A 10452-nucleotide genomic window follows, 5' to 3' on the forward strand; every position below is an offset into this window, starting at 1 on the left:
TTAAAGTATTTTGCTTCCTGAACACTGCAATATATTATAAATGTACTTAATATGCCTTATTACAAAAAAAAAAAAACAAAATAATTAAAAAATGTTGTGATTTTAACAATTCTACGGCACAGTAGGTAAAATGCCATTGCCATTCATCACGAAAAAAATTAGCTGTCATAATATTGGATTTGACATTGTCAATTAAATACGACGTATTGATTGAATTTCAAAACAAAGAGAAATTTATATAATGAAGTACTATCTACTTATCGTTTTTAAAATGGATCGATGAGGTATATACTCCTCCAAAGTATACAAAATACTGCAAAAATAGCAAAAATGATTCGTTGAAGATATCGGTACAAACATTTAATTACTTTACAGTACATATGGTGCTACTTTACCGCACTAGTGCGAAAATTTGCATTTTTTTTTATACCACGACGGTGGCAAGCAAGCATACGGCCCGCCTGATGGTAAGCAGTCACCGTAGCCTATGGACGCCTGCAACTCCAGAGGTGTTACATGCGCGTTGCCGACCCTTTAAAAATCTGTACACTCCTTTTTTGAAGAACCTCATACTGTAGACCCTCGGGAAAACCTCGGCAGGTAGCTCATTCCACAACCGGAGCGTGCGCGGGAGGAAGTTCCTCTTAAACCGCACAGTGCGTGACCATTTAGGTTCTAGGGTGTGAGGATGAACACCCTGCCGACGGCGGGCGGTGCGGTGATAGAAAGTAGCCGTGGGCATCATGTCAAACAATTCTTCAGAGCACAGCCCATTGTACAAGCGGTATTGCATATTACGTTACTGTGTCGGACATTTAAAGGGCCATATGTACTGTAAAACGTTGAACGGACGGAACGGTCGTGTTTTAATTTATCGCCACTCGTTTCGAATTTCCTATTTTTCGCACTTGTATCGTAGTACTATTACATTCGTTCGTGTTTATCCGTCGATCCGTCGTATCCGTATGAAATATGCCACTGCCAAGGAGTGGAATGCCCTGCCCGAGTCTGTGTTTCCGCATGAGTACAATCTGGGTCTCTTCAAGGCTAGGGTAAATAGGTATCTCATAGGTAAGCGTGCTCCACCGTAGACCGCATCATCACTTACCATCAGGTGAGATCGTGGTCAAACGCTTGCCTATCGTTATAAAAAAAAAAAAAAAAAAATATCGTATTCGTGTATCAGTATCCGTTATAATATCCAAATCGTCGTAGAAATCTGATATTATATCAAAATTGTTTTAAAACAACAACGGTTCAGTTTAAAACATTGACAAATACAGACAACGTCAGATTCATAAAATGGCGTAACTCCAGTACTTCTAGCGTAGTACTGGAGTTACGCCATTTTAGAATAAGTACACATTTAAAAAAAAATATAATAAATTGAATACAAATCCTACTGGAAAAAATAAACTATTAGCGTATTCCTCGTTTCAATTTAAATGTAGAGAGCCAATAAAATTATAGGGTCAGAAAATGTAAATGTTGTCAATTACAAAGACTCACAGCATGTTTATATTATTACCGTCGCAAATAGAGTTTATTATACCTATACCGATTAATTTATTGTTTACCTTAATATGCTTAAGGTCTAACCCTTTTATAATCTGGCTTAGAGGTCTCTGATTAATTTTAACCCCTAACGTAATTAAAAAAAAACGAGGAATAACAAAGTTTTTCAAAGAATATTCCGTTTTTATAGAAAGCTGTTAATAGTACATTATGCAACGACGGGGGTAAGTGAAAGATTGCAAACGAGGTTTTTAAATTTACGACAGCCGCAGGCTGGAGTGAATTAAAGAATTAAGTTACAATGTTTTTCATCACACTTGCGAAGAAAATTCGAAATTTTAAGAGATAATTCGCAAATACGCCAAAATATAGTGACCTTTCAGACATTCATCCGCCATTTTGTAATTTTTTGATAGGTTAGGCATCGAAGGCATGGACCCAGACGGCATTCAGCCATGATTGATGATTTTGGAAGACCTTCACGTTGTTTGTCACTGAGATTGCAGTTCCACGTTTAAATTCCAAATACCAGCCTTCTACAGTCCTAAGGCAAGAAATATGCTTTGGTACTGAATACAGAAGTCAGCTCCTCAAAGCATTGAATTCGCGTTAATTCTCTTCGGAAGTTATAGAAACTTAGCTTAGAGATTTTCACAACAGACTCGTTTACTTTGACAAGATGCTATAAACGGCTCGAACAGTCAAAAAAAAATCTTTTGTTTAGAGAGTCTAAATTCAAGAAGTTTAAAATTTAAAACTTTTTTTAAGACTGCGGGAGTTTTGTAAACGACAAAACTTCAAAGGCTTCTTGTATAGCTCCAGCTTATAAAACATACGAAATAACAAACAAGTTTAGTATGAAAAAATTAAATTCGCTTTAACTATGGTATCTGAAGCTACATAAACTAATTAAAGGCATAGATATACCTTATCCTAATTACAATATTTCGGAGCAATGTACCTAGTCGTTTTAAAATGACAGTGTAACTGAGTTTGTTTAGAGAACAGAACTTGCTGCGGATTGTTAAACAAGTATTTTACTTCCAGCTTGGTTCGTATGAAGCTATATATAAAGCATAAAGCTATTAACTCCATAATTCATAACTCCCGCGGGAACAATATAGGCCTTCGTCCTTCAGTACACTTGCATGAAATAAAATCTTTTTCGAGCAAGTGCGATGAAAAATAATTTACTATGAATACCTTTATAAACGTATGGTTAAATCTAACAGACACCTCAGGCCCACGGGTTTCAGTCCCAGACCAAATTGTAATAATGTCTTATGTATCAGTCGCAAACGTCGCCGCCTGCGCCTGCCCGTCTCCCACTGGCGCACGAGCCTGCCGCGCATCCGCCGCGACTCGCGCACCCCCACCCCTGCGTCCACGCCCTCGCTCTCTATCGACGAACGCACGCCCCGCCACACGCCCACTCCCGTGCGTCGCAGCTGCCGACTGGCCCGACCCCCCGAATTCCAACAAGATAGCGATACTTCTGTTTTTGAGGATCCCTCCCCGACCAAGAGTGACACTTCTCGCAAGGATTCAGATTTCGAATTAGGTGGCGCAAAAAAATCCAAATCGGCAGACCAACCATCTTCCCCGTCTAAAGAAAGCGATACGTCCCGTAAGGATTTATTAGACGGTCCCATAAGGGGCGTAAATGTTACGAAGAGAAACATCAGACGCCATGAAAGTGACACATCCGAAGTTGACAAACGAACTTCACCCTCTAAAGAAGAGAGTGATACGTCTCGCAAGGATTCAACTTCGGATACCAGAGATGAGAATATTACAAAACCGTCTGTCCCGAGACAAAACATTGCAACGGAACTTGAGAGATCGACTACTCTTACGAAGTTGAGCGAAATTTCCCGTAACAAGGCTAGTTCCGACACTAAAGATGCTAATAATGTTTCAAAAACTGAGACTCTAGGCAGTGATTCCTCCGAAGTAGTAGAAAAAGTCACATCTTATTCCAATTACCAAAGCGATGTGTCCCGAAATTCTAATAGAACTATTGAAAACATAAACGTCACGAGACGCGGTCAAAACAGACACACCGATACTTCGAAATTCTATAAAAAACCCAGTCCTACTCTGAATGAAGACAGTGAGGAATCACGAAGTGATTCTATCTCGGATACGACCTTCAGAAACACTAATGTTACAATTCGCGCTAAGATGGGGTATGCTGAAAAATACGTACAAGATGTATCCCAATTAAAAAAACGAACCTTTACCAGCGACGATTTACAAAAAAAAACTGCTTCGGACACGGGCGTTAAAGATGGCAATGTTACGATTCGCGGACAAAAGTACGGCGAGAGACTAGATGCGTCTGAACTTACAAAACTAAATTCTACATCTAGTTCCCATTCGCCAGACGGATCTGTTTCGGAAGGGAGCATCAAAGATCCAAATGTCACCATTAGCAATAGGGACAAGAGAAAAGAAGACGATGAGCTCGTTAAGAAACTTAGTACGTTGTTCAATGAGGGGATTGATGCCTCGGATACGATCGCTAGAGTTCTGAACGTCACTACTCGCGCACAAAATGTCACTGCGAACGAAAATTTTACAGCAGATGAATCCAATACTGAGAAAAGTTTATTATTTTACAAATATATAAACGCCACAACTTGTGCTCCTAAGATCGCTGCTGACAAAGAGAACACTTCAGCAAATACGTCCACATCTGAAGATGACGATAGACCAACATCTCCAGAACGTAACTTGAATAAATTAGATCAAAACTTGGGGTCGTTAGCACCAAGAAGGCGACGAGCACATGCTGGTGTGGTTGAATACAGACGGAACGTGAACATAGCGAAAACTACCGGAACTGACGACTCATTCGTGTCTCCTGATTGGAGCGTTCTAGAATCCGATCAAAGCTTGGGATCTTTGGCTCCAAGACGACATCAAGGTGTGGTCAAATACAGACAGAAAATCAGTTCCTCCGCGAATACAACCAGATTAGACCACTCGCTAGAATCTTCGAAAGATAGTGATGATTATGAACAAAATATAGGTATTCTAGCACCTTTGAGGCCTCGATATTTGAGGTATCGTCGAGGCGTGATCGAATACAAACGAAATGCAAACGCAACCACAATTAACAGTTCACTAATATCTGAAATTGAAGTTCAAAGATCTGAACAAACCGTAGTAGGAGAGGTGTCACGTCGGGCTGGAGTAGTGGCCAGAGCAAATGTCGATCACGAGTTAATAGAGTACGAACAAGCATTAAGGCCGCGGCGAGCTGGGGTGCAATACAAGCGTAGTGGCGATACTCCGGGCGTGCCTGTGATACCCAAACCCAAGCGTATGCGTATGGACAGCGACACGGACTCGCAGGACGATAATGGGTAACTATTATTCTAATATTTATATCTAATTATTATAATTATAACAAACTACAAGTCGCCATGAAAGTCGATACGCAAGTAAGGAAGTATGCAAGTTATTTTGAACAAGGTTTCCTTGATAACTCGCATCTTATTAATCAGTAATGGGTATGCCCAAGCTACTAAGATTCTAAGAATTCTTTCGAACTGATTAATACGGATTTTCTAATGCATCAAATATTTAAAAAATCCTTCCTGGAACTAAATATTTGCATAAGATTTCTTAGCTCGTATCAGACTTACAGAATTCACGTGCGGCGGAATTGAGATTAATAAAAATATTACTATTGTTCACAAGTAAAATATAAGCAGTTTGTTGCAATGAAATTGGCGAGTTATTCATTTAAATTTTAATTAATGCATCTGCTGACACTCCATTGGATTTGGATTCCATCAAAATCCGAGTCGAAATGCCGGAAAAATGGTGTTCTTAGTCTTGACTTTCATATAAAGTTTCATTTCATACTCAATTCAATGTCCAAAGGCTCTCCTGCTGTTCATTTCAGCGCATGTATAATATGTATTGCATCCATTATACAGTAGTAACAAATATAGGGCGTGTCATTCACGATGACGATGATAACATGACAGATACCAGTCAAGGCATGCGTCTTCGTGAATGACGCGATCTATACAAAGGTATGGAGTACGGACTAGCGTGTGAACAGGCTTTTATTTGTCTGTTCGGGCCAATTACATCCACATGCTAACGGGCCCGCTGTTGGTCCCGACGACGGCGGGCCCTGAGCAAGAGTCCTTTTCCGTTTCACCAAATATCAGCTAATCGTTAACAATAGTTCGAATCCAAAATATCGAAACATTGTCCATTTTTGGAAATAAGTAACAAAATATTTTTGCATGTCAAAAATTGTTACAGATATTCTGGTGATTCGTGAAACGGAAAACGACTCTTGCTTAGTCCCGACGTTGGGGCCAACGTCGGTCCCGTTCGCACGGGGATGTAATAGGGTTGTTTCCATCTACAAATCTTAGGGCAGAATTGTATCCCAATAAATTCTTTTGGATTATAAGAACGTGTTAAACTACTTTTAGGGGACCTGTAATGACCATATTTTTGTAAATATTGAATTTAAAATATCTTTTGGCACACGTCACGTGACCAAACTCGTAACGTCATTGAAGATTCTGATGACGTGACAACTCTCGGATTGACACTGTTGACAGTTAGGCGATAAACAACAAATGACAAATGTCAGTTGACAGTTCGTATCTTCTACGTGTGTATGAAGTTATGTGTCAAACCGTAAACTGTGACGTCACACAATTTTCAAAGAGCGTTTTAGGCGCGAAACCATCTGTCAAAATATATTTTGTTAATTTAACATATTTAAAGCCGTTTTTAGTATAAAAGTTGAATTTTAGGGCAACTTTTATTTAATATAGAACGTAATACAAGCGTTTCAAAAAATTGGAAACAACCCTATTGGCCATTTACAGCTACAGGTCGCAAAGCTTTATACCCCCTGTTTTCAAATTAGAAATTTTATTTATAACTACCACAACTTTTGAGGTTATAAAAATTGCAACCTTAAAAAAACGGATCATGTCAATATTTTAACTGCAATATTCTATTTGTACCGGTTCGAATTCAATGTCCTAAGTCTCAAGAATAACGGTCTCGTGAAAAAAAGGTCGCCCTCAAGGCCGCCTGGTATTAGCAGCACCAAAATGAATCATCTAAACATTTCGCACGCATCGTAACAAGTCTGGCATTTAGCTTATCAAAACAAAGCAAAGTATGTGTCATTTTAAGATTTTTTTTTACTGTTTTTAATCAATAAACCGCAATGCTATAACGAATTATTAACAAATCAAGTTTATCGATAAGCGACAATGTCAACTAAAAACGTCAAGTTGCAAGTGAACTCTTACAAGTTCGATTCTGCTATCATTTCAACACGAATAAGAAGAATCTCAAAAAATCGTAACTAGTGCTATCTTTTTTCATAAATAAGTAAAACAACTTGCTCCTGTTCGCGACTATCATAGTTTAATTCCCCTCTTCACTCAACGATAAAAACAATTATAATTATCTATGCCCTTTTCCGGGTCTTAAAACTTACTTCATATCGAATTTCATCTAAATTAGTGGTTCAGCTGTTTAAGCGCGAAGAGGATACAAACAGTCGGAAGTAGGGAAATAGTTAAGTAATACCTACCAAACAAAAACAACATTGCTGTGGTAGGTATGTTTTCCGAAAAAGTGTCCTCTGAACTACTTTCTCGTACAATGTATTGTGCAGACATTACCAGAAGGTGGGCAGCGAGGTGTACAAACGACCGCTTTAAACACAACTTTGCTATACCTATTGTTAGAGAATTACACTTGGTAGATCATATTGAACACCCTGTCCGATAAGTCACCTCAGGGTGCCCAGCCAAAGTGACTATCGTGTGCGCTACGATAACGAAAGGCTTTGTGTCTTTCTATCACTCTTCCATATTAGTGCGACAGTGACAGTTGCGTTTCGTTCGCTACGGAGCGTAAACGATTGGCATGTTGGCTACGCACCCTGCTGTTCACTTCTTATGGTAAAGTACGTGTTTCCCACAGCGGCGGGGGCATGATTTGCGTACGTGCCGACGTGCATCGTCCATCGAGTCCGCAACGGTAAGTTAACTTGATATTTTTAATATACTTTAATTTAATCGTACAAACTAGCAAAATATAGTTAAGAATCTCTAAACACAACTTCTTGTTCAGAAGTCTATTAAATACTATCTTCTCTGTGTGAATACATGTTACTTTAGCTTAATAACGTGGAAACGGAAAGAAAACCTTTTTTTCTTTTGCTTAATAAATATTGTGATTCATGTCTCTGAACCTTTAAATAAAAAGGCCTTTGTTTTTGATTTAATTGTATAGGAGCGATGGAAGCTTGCCCATGTCGCTGACGCCGCCAGCTTCGGACCCCAACCAGGTACTAGAATAACTCGTATGATTGCTCAATTTGGCATATATGTAGCTTAAACTAGCTAAGTATACGGAACTATCCACAATATAAGTATTGTGGACAAATTATATCAAATGTACCTAACAAAAGTTTATAGTTAGGAGTGTTAGGACTACTTATTTGTCTTATGACTTGTTAACAACTCGAATCTTTAATTTAGAAGTCGAGTCGTTTAGCATTTGTTTTATAATGTTGTATGTTAAAAGAACGCAGGTCCTGTTAGTAATTATAGCGAACGCTCCAATTCATAAATAAAATCTTTTCAATTTTAAAAATTCAATTTTTTTGTAATACCAAAGGTTCATTGATTGTATTAGATGTGCAAATTATAAGAAACAATCTTGTATCCGAGTTTGATACCAGAAGAAAATGGCGTATGACGCCAATGTTTTGTGGTAACTAAATTGCCAATCGTCAACGTTTAATAATCTAGACTTACGTACCTACAAAGTACAGTACCATCCTGCATACATTAGCTAAGACCCTTGCACGCAATGGGCACGAAAACACATAATTACTGTAATTATTTTTAAAAGCCGCTGGTGGGTTCCTTAAGTCGACGGCATTTAAAGTAATCATGATTCATGAACAACGAAAGATTTTCATTCACGGCCGTTGGCCGCCTGCTTCTCCCACAGAAATGGGCCAATGTTGCAATTCTCCATGTGGCGCTTAAGCACATATCTGAGAAGTTGGCCGCCATGCTTGTGCTTGCCCTTCTTCAACTCCGAGTAAAACATGCGCTTAGCCGCCCCACCCTCTAGCCTCTGTCATCCTTAAAACGTTCGCTTAGGGTTAAGCTTTTCGACGCCGTGTCAAACACAAAAGCTGCCACTCGGACGCCACACGTCACCGAAGTGTCAAAACTGAAATTGAAATTTATGCATATGCACGTATGTCTATGTTGCTTTGTGATCTGTGACGAATTAATCCGTCTTCGGCGTAGGACCTACGGTGTGGATATATCAATCGTTGACGTCAAAAAGGTAAAGGTATTGCACCACCACCAGGAAATACACATGTAATGATACAATCAATAAATCCTTGGTAATACTTACGTTTTGTAACTATTTGAAATATTAGGTCATTACCTATGAAATTGGCGTTTTGTATGGAGAACTTTAACGAGATTCGATTTTTCATACAATTATTGCGGATTATTTTGTGATGGCATTTCCAAACCAAACAAATTTTTGCCAGTAATCTGAGACATTTTTAAGGCACATTTTCTATCTCATTTTTTTTAAATCTGTCCCGTAAGAAAAATATAAGTCATTTAAATACTCGAGTCGGCAGTACATGAAAAGAGCTGTTTTCAGGGCTGTATTCTAAATACATAAAACAATAAAAGTAGCAAATAATTGTATGTAAAATGGTTGTTATGTAGCGCACTAATGAAATTAAAAAATACTTCGAAGTTACTATTAAAATAAATAAACTATGACATGACTAATACTTATGAACAAAAACGCCAATTATATAGGTAATGAACTAATGACCCAATACTTGGTGTCTTTCTTGAATACTATGTATTAGGACAATAATATTTAAATTAATACAGTTGTATTTTGCATCAGTGTATAATTTGATTTTAAAATTATTATTTTATATCTCATTGTAAAAGAAAGTTGATAATAAATAATTTCGACACTAGATGTTTAGTTATTACTTATTACACCACACAAGCGTAATAGCGTCGCTCCTATCGCGGCAGGAAAATGGCGGGCGATTATTGTGGGAAATACCGTGATGCCATGCAGGCTTTACGTCTGTGGAAACTGATGAGACATCTAGATCAGTATGCTGGGTACACTCGAACGCATTCCTTTCTAAGACTAGGGTTCATACAGGGTGTCTTATCCCCTTACCGCATGTAATAAGTAATCTTAGTTGACTACGGAACCCTAAAAACGCCGACAAAATCGTGAAATAAAAACTACAAAATAGTACATTACGATACAAGTGCGAAAAATAGGAAATTCGAAACGAGTGGCGATAAATTAAAACACGACCGAAGGGAGTGTTTTAAATCGACACGAGTTGCGAATTACCTATTCGCACATGTATCGTACAACGTTTTACAGTACATATGGCCCTTTAAATGTTCGACACAGTAACATAATATGCTACTTCTCGCACTAGTGCTATAAAGTAGCCCCATATGTACTGTAAAATATATTACACTCCCTTCGGTCGTGTTTTAATTTATCGCCACTCGTTTCGAATTTCCTATTTTTCGCACTTGTATCGTAATGTACTATTTTATGGTGGCTCCCCTACACCAAAAGGTGGAGATGAATTTTTTTTTCGGTTCAACCCTATAGTGTGGGATGTCTATGGATAGGTCTTTCAAAACTAATACGGGTGTTTCATAACCATTTTTTGATAAACGTAATATTTTAGGAAATCTCTCTGAAAGAAAAAATAATGTTTCCCCCTCTACTTCCCCTAACTTCTGAACCATGGATCCAAAAAATATGAAAAAATCGTGAAAGTAAAGCTTAGTAAACACTTTCAAGGAAAATTACAGCGAACTTGAACGGCCTAGCCGT

At 38.3% G+C, this 10452-nt stretch overlaps 1 protein-coding gene across 2 annotated transcripts; it reads left to right on the forward strand.

The window, feature by feature from the left end:
* Positions 1 to 215: 215 nt before the first annotated feature.
* LOC133523727 (protein starmaker-like) lies at positions 216 to 9553 on the forward strand. Of its 2 annotated transcripts, XM_061859417.1 has the most exons (4): positions 216 to 284; positions 2808 to 4886; positions 7501 to 7557; positions 7813 to 9553. In XM_061859417.1, the coding sequence occupies exons 1-4, from the start codon at positions 280 to 282 to the stop codon at positions 7877 to 7879; spliced, it is 2208 nt and encodes a 735-aa protein (XP_061715401.1). In that variant the 5' UTR covers positions 216 to 279; the 3' UTR covers positions 7880 to 9553. The 2 variants fall into 2 exon arrangements, with proteins under 2 accessions (XP_061715401.1, XP_061715400.1); XM_061859416.1 differs by lacking the exon at positions 216 to 284 and having other exon boundaries at positions 2170 to 4886.
* Positions 9554 to 10452: the final 899 nt, after the last annotated feature.

This window comes from Cydia pomonella, chromosome 12 (genome assembly GCF_033807575.1).
Source record: "Cydia pomonella isolate Wapato2018A chromosome 12, ilCydPomo1, whole genome shotgun sequence".
NCBI lineage: Eukaryota > Metazoa > Arthropoda > Insecta > Lepidoptera > Tortricidae > Cydia > Cydia pomonella.